Source organism: Cervus elaphus, chromosome 5 (genome assembly GCF_910594005.1).
Source record: "Cervus elaphus chromosome 5, mCerEla1.1, whole genome shotgun sequence".
NCBI classification, from domain to species: domain Eukaryota; kingdom Metazoa; phylum Chordata; class Mammalia; order Artiodactyla; family Cervidae; genus Cervus; species Cervus elaphus.
Genome location: NC_057819.1, coordinates 21,545,707 through 21,560,033, shown reverse-complemented (window position 1 = coordinate 21,560,033; position 14,327 = coordinate 21,545,707). Strand labels below are relative to the sequence as shown.

Sequence of the window (14,327 nt, the reverse complement as noted above, 5' to 3'; positions counted from 1 at the left end):
GGGAGAGAAACGTGAGGAAACAGGCCTGCATGTTGATGCAAAACCAGGGGCTCAGTCTCTTCCTGCACCTGTGACCCCAGGTGATATTTGGCCCTCAGGCCTCAGTGTCTGTGTCTGTTCAATGGGCCTTTGAGAATATAATGAGGCAAGGTAGGCAGAAGTGTTTTGTTACTGGACCAGTGCTGTACAGATGGTGGATAGGATTCTCTGGCTTCCCTGCCCTGCCCCAGCTTCTCAGGGACCCCATTTTATTCATTTATCTTTATTTTCAAAAAATATTTATTTATTTATGACTGTTTTGGGTCTTAGTTGTGGCATGCAAGATCTTCCTTGCATCATGTGGGATCTGTTGTTGCGATGCACAGACTCTGGTTGTGGTGCACAGGCTTCAGTAGTTGCGGCACTAAGGGCTTAACTGCCCCTCTGCATGTGGGATCTTAGTTCCCTGACCAGGGATCGAACCGGCATCCTCTGCCTTGCAATCAAGGAGAATTCTTAGCCATTGGTCCACCAAGGAAGTCCCTTGTTCATCTATTTTTAAATTCAAAACATAGCATCTAGCATGGGATGGGGTGATTGTCCACGGAATGACCCAGGTCTTAATTAGATCAGAGCAGGCTCACCTTAGGTAGTTCCCTGAAGGCCTCCTGGAGGAGGTGGCACCTGGAGAGTGGAGTTTTGGAATTGGCAGTCAGAGTCATCCTGGGAGCAGGGAAGAATGTAATGGGAGGCAGTAGGCACTTGTGGTTCAAGCAACACCCTGATCACTCAGCTTTGCCCTGGCTTTTTCTCCCTGGATTGGGCTGAGCAGGGTCTCTCCCCTGCCCACCCCCCCCAAAAAAAGTATGTCCAAGTCCTAACCCCCATTACTGGCGAATGTTAATCTTATTTGGAAATAGGATCTTTGCAGATGTGATGAAAGTATGGATCAGATGGACCCTAAGTCCAACAGGAATGTCTTTATAGGAAGAGGATACACAGAAAGAGGGGGATGTGATGAAGGAGGCAGAGATTGGAGGGAGGTGGCTACAAGCCGAGGAATGCCTGAGACCACCAGGGGCTGGAGGAGCAAGTTAGGCTCCTCCCCTGGAACCTTCAGAAGGAGCCCACATCTCAATTCCGGACTTCCAGCCTCTAGAATTGAGAGAGGATAGATGATTTAAGTCATCCAGAGTGTGGCTTTGTTACAGCAGCCCAAGGAGCCTTACCGCTCCGGAGATGGGCAAGGGGAGGTTTCCTGGTGGGTGGTTTAACCGGGGTTGCAGACTTCCTGGCCCCAGTGACCCCTTGAGAGATGCTTTCCTGGCGTCTGTGAGCAGAGATCCTGTGATCTGCTGACTCCCAAGGGTGAGGACAGAGGCCCCTGAAGTTGTGGGGCCCCTCTCAGCCTCTGCCTGCTTCTCTGCTCCAAGCTCATCCCAGGCTTGTGCTGGAGGCCTGCCTGGCTGGCCTGAGTTCCCTGAAGGGACAGTTATGTGAAGCCTGGGCCTTTCCCCTGCCTTCTGTGGGCCTCTCTATGAAGAAGACTGGTCTGGGGTCCCACTCCCCTGCCCCTGGGCCTCAGGACATCTGCTCTGTGCCCCCTCTTGGCAGGGTCTTCACTGCCCCACCCAGAAAGGAAATGGGAGCTTTTGGAGGTGGACCACTGCTGATCTGAGTCTCAGCATCCATTCACCCCAGACTCAAGGCTGCTGCCTGGCCAGTGAGGTTGCAGATCACATTTTAATTAAAATTATAATGTTTGTTGTTGGTCAGTCACTCAGTTGTGTCTGACTCTTTGCAACCCCGTGGACTGTAGCACAGTGGGCTTCCCTGTCTTTCACCAGCTCCCAGAGTTTGCTCAAACTCATGTCCATTGAGTTGGTGATGCCATCCAACCATCTCGTCCTCTGTCATACCCTTCTCCTCCTGCCCTCCGTCTTTCCCAGCATCAGGGTCTTTTTCAATTAGTCTGTTCTTTGTATCAGGTGCCAAAGTACTGGAGCTTTAGCTTCAGCATAAGTCCTTCCAGTGAATATTCAGGGTTGATTTCCTTTAGCATTATAATATTTAAGATTTACTTAATTGAGAGATTTCTCTGGTGGTCCAGTGGTTGAGACTGCACTTCTACTGCTGAGGGCCTGGGTTCAATCCCTGATCAGGGATCTAAGACACTGCAAACCTCGAAGTGTGCCCCCCCCAACCCCTACCCTGTAGTACCTCAAGTACAAGCTTTCTAAAACATGCACAAAAGAGAAGGCAGACAGCCACTCCCTAGACATTTCTACTCTGATTCTATTTGTTCCTGAGCTCATATTGCCGAGTGCCTGCTGGGTGCCAACCTCTGTTCCAGGCCTGGGAGAGCCATCAGTGAATAAAGCAACTGAGGATCTGGTCCTGGTGGCTTTATGATTTGGCAGGAGAGACAGATGAAGAACAGTAGACATAATTAATTATAAGTGTGCTGGAATGTAACAATGACTATGGAAAACATAGAGCAGGTTAGGGGGTTCAGGGATTTGGGGGTAGATAGGGTGTGTCTTCCTGGGAGGAGGCATGTGAGGAAAGATTAAAAAGGGTGGGAGATTTGGCTATGCTGCTACCTCATGAGAAACACTGAGGGCAGAGAGAACAGCCTATGCAAAGGTCCTGGGGCAGGGCTGTGCCTACTTGTACAAGGGATGGCAAGGAGGCCAGCATGGCTGGGCTGAGTGATAGGGACATGGCAGGATATTGGATCTGGAGAGGCCACAGGGGCCAGGCCAGTTGGCTTATAGGCCAACACTGTGCTGGCAACTTAAATAAAATGTTTCATGTTATTTTGTGTGTTTGAAAAATTCATGTGAATAGGCAGTTGTTCTTCAGTCACTCAGTCGTGTCCAACTCTTTGTGACCCCATGGACTGCAGCACTCCAGGCTTCCCTGTCCTTCACCATCTCCCAGAGTTTGCTCAAACTCATGTCCATTGTGTCAGTGATTCCATGAACAGGCCATAGTGACGGTTATCTTTCTGCAGCTTGTCTTTTTTTCACTCAAGTTTCTGTCTGCCACGAAGCATGTGGGATCTTAGTTCCCCAACCAGGAATCGAACCAATACATTAGAAGCATGGAATTTTAACCACTGGACCACCAGGGAAGTCCCTCGATGATTGTTTTGCAGCCATCTTGCACACGTGTGGGAATCTGTAGGGCATAGTTGTCCAGCTCTGGGCTGCATGCGATCCTGTCTTGGGATGCGAGATGACTGGGGTGAGTGGGGACCAGCACTGTAAAGACAGAATGGGTAAGGAGAGAGTATTTGAGTAGCAGATGATTCTTTGGGAGTGTAAGTAGCATCGTGCTGGAAAGGCAGGTGTTCTTTCCTGAAGCATGTTTCCGCCGCCCCAGGTATGCAGGTAGTGATCCTGGGCGGGGTCAGCAGTGTCTGAAAGCCAGAGTGCCAAGCAGGCCACCGTAGGGTCATGGGGAGGAGGGGCAGTGTGCCCACATTCTTGGGCATCTCTGTCTCCCCACACCTTTTCCAGGGCTTGTTTTTCTCAGGTGACTTAATTTGCGTCCATCTTTTGGGAAGTGATCTTGTTTTAATTTGCAGTTAGTCTTTTTGTCTTTTTTTAAAGTTGTGTCAAGGCTTCCCTGATTTTGCAGTTGGTAAAGAATCTGCCTGCAATGCAGGAGACCCTGGTTCGATTCCTGGGTCGGGAAGATCCCTTGGAGAAGGACCCACCCAGTATTCTTGGACTTCCCTTGTGGCTCAGCTAGTAAAGAATCCTCCTGCAGTGTGGGAGACCTGGGTTCGATCCCAGGGTTGGGAAGAACCTCTGGAGAAGGGAAAGGCTACTCACTCCAGTATTCTGGCCTGGAGAATTCCATGGACCATAGTCCATGGGATCCCAAAGAGTTGGACATGACTGAGCAATTTTCACTTTCACTTTCTTTTTTCAAGTTTCACTTAATAAAAAACTCACCATTTAAACCATTAAAAACCATACGATTGAGTGACATTTAGGACATTCACAATGTTGTACAACCATTACACACATTTCTAGTTCCAGAATATTTTCATCACCCCAAAAAGAAACCCTGTAGCTGTTAAGAAGTCACTCCCCATGCTCCCCTGGCAACTCCCAGACTGTTCTCTGTGCCTATCAGTTCAGTTCAGTCGCTCAGTCGTGTCCGACTCTGTGACCCCATGGACCGCAGCATGCCAGGCTCCCCTGTTCTTCACCAACTCCCGGAGCTTGCTCGAACTCATGTCCATGGAGTCGGTGATGCCATCCGACCATCTCATCCTCTGTCGTCCCCTTCTACTCCTGCCTTGAATCTTTCCCAACATCAGGGTCTTTTCCAATGAGTCAGTTCTTCACATCAGGTGGCCAAAGTATTGGAGTTTCAGCTTCATCATTAGTCCTTCCAATGAATATTCAGGCTTGATTTCCTTTAGGATGGACTGCTTTGATCTCCTTGCATTCCAAGGGACTCTCAAGAGTCTTCTATAGATCTGTCCCTATAGATTTGCCTATTTTCTTTTTAACCATCTTGCACAGCTTGTGGGATCTCTGTTTCCCGACCTGGAATTGAACCCAGGCCACAGCACTGAAAGCCCAGAATCCTAACCACTAGCCTGCCAGGGAACTCCCTTGCCTGTTCTAGACACTTCACACAAATGGGATCATATAATACGTGCTTTTTCGACTGTCTTATTGCCTGTAGGAATGTTTTAAAAGTTCCCTCATGATGTGGCACATATGAGAATTTCTTTTTTTTTTTTTTTAAGGCTGAATAACCTTGGCTACACCACATTACATTCACCCATTCATCTGTCAGTGGACACTTGGGTCACATCCACCTTTTGGCTCTTGTAGATAATGCTGCCAGGAGCACAGAAAGGCTCATACACATCCTTTTAAGCAAGGCGTGATGAAAATGTCCCATTTCTTGTTGCCAGACAGGTGAGGTATGTACATTTGATAAAAGTCAACAAACTGGGACTTCCTCGTTGGTCCGGTGGCCAAGATACCTTGCTCTCATTGCAGGGGGCCTGGGTTTGATCCCTGGTCAGGGCACTAGGTCCTACATGCCGCAGCTAAGAGTTCACATGCTGCAACTAAAAGATCATGCATGCTGCAACTAAGACCTGGGGCAAACAAATTAAAACAACAACAAAGTCAGCAAACTACACTTTAAAAAGATTAATGACCAGGACCTCAAAAATATTTTGCTAAGTAAAAGGAGACGTATATGGTCTTTTGTATCTCTGCTTGTTTTCAAGAAATAGAGAATTATGGATACATTTGAAGACTTGTATGATTCTCTTTACAGGGCTTCGCAGGTCACTCTAATGGTAAAGAACCTGCCTGCCAAGAAGGAGACGTAAAAGATGCAGGTTCAATCCCTGGGTGGAGAGGATCCTTGGAGGCGGGCATGGCAACCCACTCCAGTATTCTTGCCTGGAGAATCCCATGGACAGAGGTGCCTGGAGAGGCTATAGTCTATAGCGTTGCAAAGAGTCTCTCAAGTCTTTTCTAGCACCATAATTTGAAAGCATCAGTTCTCCTTTTTATCTGTTTATTCCATTGTATAAACACAGCAGTTGATTTATCCATCATGAACATTTGAGTTGTTTTAAAAACGTATTTGAGATTGGTGGACTTTCAGGTAGGTCATGTTCTTAGAAGCTACCTAGCTTTTGCACAGGCTGTGTCCCCTGCCAGTAACACCCTCCTCGTCTTTTTTTCATGACAAAGCCCAACTCTTTCTTTCACATGGCGTCTCTTCCAGGCAGCCCTCTTGGCTGTCCAGAATGAGCTCAGAGAATCTGGTTGGATAAGAGGGAGCTGCGTCCAGGAAGGGATCACCTTGGCTTTCTCTCTTGGTCTTTGTGTGTGGGCTGTGATCTTTGACCTTGGGGGGTGGGGGCAGGGATAGAATCAGCTATGTTGGGCAAAAGGCCGTGAGCTTGGCCTGCGCACTGTTATCTAATCAGCTGCCTGGTCCTAATGCTTCTGGTCCAGTGTGACCGAAAGAAAGTTATCCCTCTGATTGTAAGCGGTGCAAAGTCCATCCCCCACCAGAGGTGGGGCAGCAATGGGGGAGGGGGAAGGGCTGGTCACTTTGTGCCAGGTGACTCTGCATGGCCGACCTGCTGGGTCCCTAGGTTCTACTTGCCCCTGTTCTAAGCATTTTACAAAGGCACTTAAATCTCACACCATACCTATGAGATGGATGCTATCATTACACTCATTTTATGGATGAGGAAACTGAGGCACAGAAAGGATTAATAACTTATCCAGAAGGCAAAACTGGCTCATGGGAGATTCCCTGTGCGTACCCACGAACGGAGTGGTGCCCTAGAACCCCACAGCCCCTTCTGTTGGAGAGAGAGATGTAAGCCTTCATCTGGTGATTCATTGATTTGACCTTGATTTATCCCTGAATTGGGTGGAAAGGCCAGGAGATTAGGAAAGCACAGCGGAATTCCGGAATTTCAAAGGCTTCTCCAGGCTTCTCTGGGTCACCGTACCTTTGCTAAAAAACAGGGCTGGGGGAGGGAGGCAGGAACTGGAAACTTTTTTTTTTTTTTTTTTAAATTTTAAGCCACTTTACTGCTGTATGATTGACGTAATAAATTAGTTGTATGTATATAATTATACAACTTTCCTCATGGCTCAGCGGGTAAAGAATCCACCTGCAATGCAGGAGACACAAGATGTGGGATTCGATCCCTGGGTCAGGAAGATGCCCTGGAGAAGGAAATGGCAACCCACTCCAGCATTCTTGCCTGGGAAATCCCATAAACAGAAGAGCCTGGTGGGCTCTAGTCCATGGGGTTGCAAAGAATCGTACATGACTGAGCGACTAAGCACGTCTACAACCGGATGAGTTTAGAGAGAAGTGAAGCCATCACCACAATCTGTGTTGTAAACATGTCCATCACCTCTGAAAGTTTCCTTCCTTCCTTTTTATTTATGGTTGTTGTTGTTCAGTCGCTAAATTGTGTCTGTCTCTTTGTGACACCACGGACCGCAGCACGCCAGGCTTCCTTGTCTTTCACTATCTCCCGTAGTTTGCTCAAACTCCTGTCCATCGAGTCGGTGATGCCATCCAACCATCTCATCCTCTGTCGTCCCCTTCTCCTCCTGCCTTCAATCTTTCTCAGCATCAGGGTCTTTTACAATTATATTTCCAATATTACATAATATTATTATTAGTCATGGTGAATAAAAGATCTACATGGTAGGGAATTCCCTGGCGGTCCAGTGGTTAGGACTCTGCGCTCTCACTGCCGAGGGCCCAGGTTTGATCCCTGGTTGGGGAACTAAGGTCTTACAAGCACAGCGAAAAATAGAAAACCCACTGTACTGTATATTTAAATATTTGCTAAGAGGTTAGATCTTATGTGTCTTATCACAAACATGTAAAAAGAAGGAAACTGGGTTGATGTGTTTTCTTCTGACCACTGTTCTGTGGATGAGGGGAGGGAGAGAGGGCACCACAGACTGCCTCCACGGGTGGGCCTGTCTTTGATCCTTTGTATTAAAATTTGAGGGTTTCCATCCGACCCCCAAACCCCCCAACAATCTCCAGGCTGAAGTCTGAATTCCACTTTCTTGGCTTCCTCAGTGGTTCAAGTGGTAAAGAATCTGCCTGCAATGCAGGAAACCCAGGAGATGCGTGCTTGATCTCTGGGTCGGGAAGATCCCCTAGAGGAGGAAATGGCAACCCACTCCAGTACTCTTGCCTGGGAAATCCCACGGACAAAGGAGCCTGGCGGGCCCGAGTCCATGGGGTTGCAAAGAGTCGGACGTGATGGGGCAAGCATTCACCTCATTCACCAAGCCCATGCTGAGGGGGTGGGTGGTGGGGCTGGAGAAGAGCCACACAGCCTCGCTGGGCCTCAGTGTCCCTGCCTGTGACCCAGAGAGGTCCCCCTTCTGGGAGATGGTCTGGCTGAGGTGCTCTGGCAAGTGTGGCAAAGGGGTCTCCTGGGGTCCAGTTCGTGGCCTGAAGATGAGCCATCTGCCTCCTGGGTGTGTTGATTTTGAAAAATACGGTGTTGCTCTTGAAACAATCAGACGCCATAGAAACATCTGGATTTCTAGCAGCTCACAAAATTTGGGAGGAGCTGGAAATACCTCAGCCCCAGGGACCTCGGGGCCCAGAAGGGAGTTGCAGCTGCTGCCTTTGTTTAAGGTGAGGGCCATGGCCCTCTTGGTTTGAGGGGTCATGGTGTTGGTTAGGGAGGTGACAATGATGTGAAGAGCCTAGAACGGCATCTGACACACAGGCAATCCCTGGGAAATGCTTGTTTGTTTTTTTTAAATTTTGTATTGGTATAAAGTTGATTTACAATGTTATGTTAGTTTCAGGTGTATAGCACAGCAATTCGTATATAGTAGTTGTCTGTGTGTTAATCCCAACCTCCTAATATATACCTGCCCCCACCCTTCTTCCCTGGCACTTATAAGCTTGTTTTCTGTGTCTGTGAGTCTGTTTCTGTCTTACAAATAAGTTCATTTGTATCATATTTTAAGATTCCTCATGTGATATCATAGGATATTTGTCTTTCTTTGTCTGACTGACTTCGCTTAGTGTGACCATCTGTAGTTTGATCCATGTTGCCACAAATGGCATTATTTCATCTTTTCTATGGTGAGACTATTCCGTGGTATATATGCCATAACTTCTTTATCCATTCATCTGTGAGTAGACACTTCGGTTACTTCCATGTCTTGGCTATAGTGAATAGTGCTGCAGTGAACATTGGGGGTGCATGTGTCTTTTCGAATGAGTTTTGTCCAGATATATGCCCAGGAGTGGGATTGCAGGATCATATGGTAATTTTATTTTTAGTTTTTTGAGGAATTTCAATACTGTTCTCCATAGTGACTGTACTAGTTTACATTTCCACCAACAGTGAAGGAGAGTTCCCTTTTCTCCATACCCTCTTCAGTAAGGAAATACTCATTTGTGTTGCTTTGTACAAAGCACATTTTCTAGTCACCTTTATTTGCATGTACTGGATGCTCAGGTTATAAAAATGATCCTGGATTTCCCTGGTGGTTCAGTGGTTAAGAATCTGCCTGCCAGTGCAGGGGACATGGGTTTGATCCCTGGTCTGGGAAGATTCCACAACTGAGCCTGTGGATCGCAACTACTGAGCCTGCATGCTGCAACTACTGAAATCTGAGCACTGCAACTAGAAAGTAGCCTCTGCTCACTGCAACTAGAGAAAGTCAGAACACAGCAGTGAAGACTCAATGCAGCCAAAGAGAAATAACTAAATTTTAAAAACCTTAAAAAAAAGTGATCCCTGTGACTCTCGTAGCTGGTAGGAAGATGTGTTCATCAATATAGGATTGTTACACCCGAAGGCAAGTCTCTGATCTGGTATTTTCAAGAGAACTTTGAAATCCAGATTTTATGTTAAATCGTTTTCTTTTGTTCTTGACAGTGAGTTCAACTTTTCTTCATTGAAGTGCCATGTAGATCAAATGAAGCACAACTGAGGCTACAGAGTCACTGGCCTCATTGCACAGATGGGAAAACAGGTTCAGGGCTGGCCCTCAGGTCTGACTCTCTTCAAACCCACTTCTTCCCAAAATCTACCAGTTAGGGACATGGGGCTGGGCCTGACCAGCCAGCTCCAGTCTTCTGCCTTCTCCAGAGTCCCTGCCCACTGGTTCTGGGACAGTCTGTCTGGGGACAGTGGAAGTGGCTGTCCTTGTCCTGGAAGGCCACATTCAAAGAAAAAGTGAAGGTGACGCAAGCTGTTCCAGACAGTCGGCTTTGCAACATGGAGCAACTACCTGATGGGCTGGTCAGGTTGGGAGCGGGGTTGGGTGGCAAGGGGTTTTTGCCAAGCTTTATAAACCTGGAGTTTTATAGTTCATACGGCGCTAGTGATAAAGAACCTGCCTGCCAGTGCAGCGGACACAGGAGACACGGGTTCGACCCCTGGGTCAGGGAAGATCCCCTGGAGGAGGACAACCCACTCCAGTATTCTTGCCTGGAGAATCCCATAGACAGAGGAGCCCGCAGGGTCACAAAGAGTCAGACATGACTGAAGCAACTTAGTACAAGACCACAGCGTGTAAATTTCTGTATTTCTGGCTTTTCATCGAAAATTGCTCTTGTTCTCCTCTCCTGCCCTCCCACGCGTAGGCTCTGCTCCCCCCTGGCTTCCTTGCTGTTCCCCATTGCTCTGTCTCAGTTCTCCCAGCCCCAGGGCCTTTGCACAGGCTGTGTCTTATGGATGAAATTACCCACCACCACTAAATCCACATGTTCCCTCCAGTGCCTTTAGTTTTTAATTTTGGTTTAGTTTTTTGTGCTTTGTTTTTCCTTACATTTCACCTGCCTGACTGCTCTGTTTAAAATTGCAGTCCTCCTCCCAGTCCCTCCTGTGTTTTCACCATGTCCTTTCATACACCACGTATTTTACCCTAATTGTTGATGACCTGTCTTTCTTCTACTGAAATAAAAGCCCCATGAAGTTAGAGATCTGAGTCTGTCTTGTTCACTTTTCTAACCCCAGCTGTTAGAAGAGGGCCTGGCATGTAGTAGGTGTTCAGTAAATGTGTATTGACATGGAGAACAAACTTAGGGTTACCAAAGGAGAAGGGGAGAGGGATAAATTAGGAATTAACAGATACACACTACTATATATAAAACAGATAAACAACAAGGACCTACTATATAGCACAAGGAACTATATTCAATGTCTTAAAATAACCTATAGTGGAAAAGAATCTGAAAAAGAATATGTATATATATATATATATAAAAAATTGAATATTTTGCTGTAAACCTGAAACATTGTAAATCAACTATACTTCAGTTTTTAAAAATGTGTGTTAAATGAATGAGTGAATGAATGAATGATGAATTTGACACATGGAGCCCACTTCCCACCAGGTGTTGTGAGCTGTGGTTGAGCAGTGGCCACCTCCCAGTCTCTTGATCAGGCTGTTGTTATTAAAACACATTTTAAAATAATGCATAAAAATAATATCAACTATTAACATTAATTATGTCTTATGTCAACTCTGGAGCAGCATGTGTCAACAGCTTTCCCACCTCCTCCTGCTCCTAGGGCACCTCCAGGGAGCCCCTTCCTCAATGACCCTGTGGAGTCTGTGATGCAGGCTGGCACCAAGCAGCCATTTTGGAGGCTTGTGGTAGGGCAGGTGGGTGGGTGGGGGCCCTGGCCCTCTTCCTCATGAGCTTGTTTGTCTCGTCCCCCACAGAATGTGCGCATCGACCCCAACAGCCTGTCCTTCAACATGTGGAAGGAAATCCCTGTCCCCTTCTACCTTTCTGTCTACTTTTTCAACATCCTCAACCCCGAGGAGATCATCCAAGGCCAGAAGCCACAGGTGCAGGAGCGCGGGCCTTATGTGTACAGGTGAGGATGGAGGGGGTTGGGCTGGGACTCAGGTCATCATCCCATTTTACAGATGACGAAACTGAGGCCCCTTGCAGAAGGGCTCATTCAGGGTCAGTCTGCTTGCTCTAATCCAGTGCTCCAGTGCTTGAGACTTGGAAGTGACTGCCTGGCTTTGCCACTCAGCAGGTCTCTGACTGTGGGCAAGGGCCTTTACTTTCCTCTGCCGCAGTGTCCCCTTCTGTAAAATGGGGATGACTGTCTCCATGGTGGAGTGGTTATGAGGATTGGATGAGATAATGGGGAGCCCAGCACAGTGCCTGGCATGCAGTAAGTGATCAGTAAATGATAGTTATTAACACATTATTGTTACCTTAGTTTGGCTGCTTGCCACTCAAAAGGTAAGTGTTGGGATTTCCCTGGCAGTCCAACAGCTAAGAATGAACACTTCCACTGTAAGGGACACAGGTTCGATCCCTGGTCAAGGAACTAAGAGCCCACATGCTTCGAGGTGTGGCCAAAAAGTTAAAAAAAAAAAAAAAAAAAAGGCAAGTGCTGGTTGGAAAGGAAAGATTGCTTTATTCAGGAGGCCAGCAATGTGGGGAGAAGGTGAATTCATGTCCAAAAACCAACTCTAAAGATTCTGCTCAACCATGAAAGTTTTTAAAGGGAGACTCATTTGGAGAAAAGGTCAGGGCCTTATCTTCTTCCACTGTGTGCAAAACTTTCTTCTGATTGGCTGGTGGTGCAGTTAACAGGGAGGTGTTCCAGGACTCTTCTGCTCAGCCAGAGAGGACCATCCTCCACCTTGATGGGGGCCTTAGTTCCTGCAGAAGAACTCAGAGATGTTGTTCTGTGTATCCCTTGAGGAGAAGCCAGGACCCTGCCCCAAGACTGCACTATTGTTTGCTAACTGCCCCTCCTTTGCGCTGGGCTGGAAGAAGCACAAGCTGGAATCAAGATTGCCGGGAGAAATATCAGTAACCTCAGATATGCAGATGACACCACCCTTATGGCAGAAAGTGAAGAGGAACTAAAAAGCCTCTTGATGAAAGTGAAAGAGGAGAGTGAAAGAGTTGGCTTAAAGCTTAACATTCAGAAAACTAAGATCATGGCATCTGGTCCCATCACTTCATGGGAAATAGATGGGGAGACAGTGGAAACAGTGTCAGACTTTATTTTTGGGGGCTCCAAAATCACTGCAGATGGTGACTGCAGCCATGAAATTAAAAGACGCTTACTCCTTGGAAGAAAAGTTATGACCAACCTAGATAGCATATTAAAAAGCAGAGACATTACTTTGCCAACAAAGGTCCGTCTGGTCAAAGCTATGGTTTTTCCAGTGGTCATGTATGGATGTGAGAGTTGGACTGTGAAGAAAGCTGAGCGCCGAAAAGTTGATGCTTTTGAACTGTGGTGTTGGAGGAGACTCTTGAGAGTCCCTTGGACAGCAAGGAGATCCAACCCATCCACCCTAAAGGAGATCAGTCCTGGGTGTTCATTGGAAGGACTGATGCTGAAGCTGAAACTCCAGTACTTTGGCCACCTCATGCGAAGAGTTGACTCACTGGAAAAGACCCTGATGCTGGGAGGGATTGGGGGCAGGAGGAGAAGGGGACGACAGAGGATGAGATGGCTGGATGGCATCACCGACTCGATGGACATGAGTTTGAGTAAACTCCGGGAGTTGGTGATGGACAGGGAGGCCTGGTGTGCTGCGATTCGTGGGGTCGCAAAGAGTCAGACATGACTGAGCGACTGAACTGAACTGAACTGAACTGAACTTGCTTCTGCATCCCCTCCCTCCCCTGATAAACAACTGTTTGCATCTGCCCCCTGGAACTCAGGGAAGGAAGGTCAAAGAGGCTGAATGAAGCTTATTCCCTACAAAAAAAAACTGGGGACGCGGAACAGGATTTTTACCTGGGAGGGCCCCACAGGGTCCTGCTGTCTTTCTTTATGACCACAGCCGTCACAGCTTCTTCATTGGATCATTCTTTGGGAGGGTGAAGCTCTCCAGTGGCTACTGGGCTCGTGGGGTTGGCTGGAGCAGTTTTCCAAGAGACGCTCTGCCACAAGGCTCCAGAATAGCTGCCAGGTGCCAGCCTGCACCACAGACTCCACAGGGACATTGGGGAAGGGGCTTCCTGGAATACAAGACCCGATTTCTGGTGCTGCCCATTCTGCCCTCAGGAAACTGCAATCCTGGCTTAGCTCATCCCCGAAAGGCTTCTGCGTCAAAGTTGAGCCTGGCTTGCCAAAGTTCTTACTTATATCTTCATTCCATAAGTGTTTATTGGGTATTGAACATCTCCTGTGTGCCAGGCACGGTGCCAGTTTACTGTTAAAGGCAGACAAAAGCCCTTGCCTCGCAGAGCTGACATTCCCATCAGGAGAGAATAAGCAAGTGGACAAGAGAGGGGAACCCAGGCAGCATAAGCGTGGTGAAAACAAAGCAGATCAAGCCATGGAGAGTGCTGGAGGCAGGCCTTGGCGGGGATAGGTCTAACAAAGACACTTCCCTAGACCCAGATGGTAAGAAGGGGGCACTGCTACGTGAGGATCTGGGGGGAAGCGAGTCATGGACAGAGGGAGCAGCAAGTGCAAAGGGCCTGAGGTGGGAATAGTCTGGTAGTCCAGGAGGGGAGAAGGCATGTGTGGTTGGCATGTTAGGAGTGAGGGGAGAGTGAGTGGGAGAGAGGAGACCTGAGAATTGGACGGGGCCGGAGGGTGAGGACCCTGGAGACCACAGAAGGAGCTCAGTTTTATCCTGTGTGTGAAGGAGGGTTTGGAGGAGAGGATGATGTGATCTGATTTCCCCCTTTCCAAAGATTCTTCTGGATGCTCTGCAGAGAATGGATTGCAGAGCATGATGGAATAAAGACAGCATAACAGCAATAAAAACTGCAGCTGATACATGCTTTTCTCTATGCATTAGGCAATCGTTTTAATTGCTTGACGTGCA

At 47.7% G+C, this 14,327-nt stretch overlaps 1 protein-coding gene across 5 annotated transcripts in view; it reads left to right on the top strand.

Moving 5' to 3' along the window:
* The window catches only part of SCARB1 (scavenger receptor class B member 1), a 92,977-nt gene that overhangs the window by 37,605 nt on the left and 41,045 nt on the right, over window positions 1-14,327 (top strand). For all 5 annotated transcript variants that reach the window (XM_043902083.1, XM_043902084.1, XM_043902081.1 and 2 more), the window contains one exon: window positions 11,226-11,383. In XM_043902083.1, coding sequence (XP_043758018.1) covers window positions 11,226-11,383 — 158 coding nt within the window. The remainder of the gene's footprint in view (window positions 1-11,225; window positions 11,384-14,327) is intronic.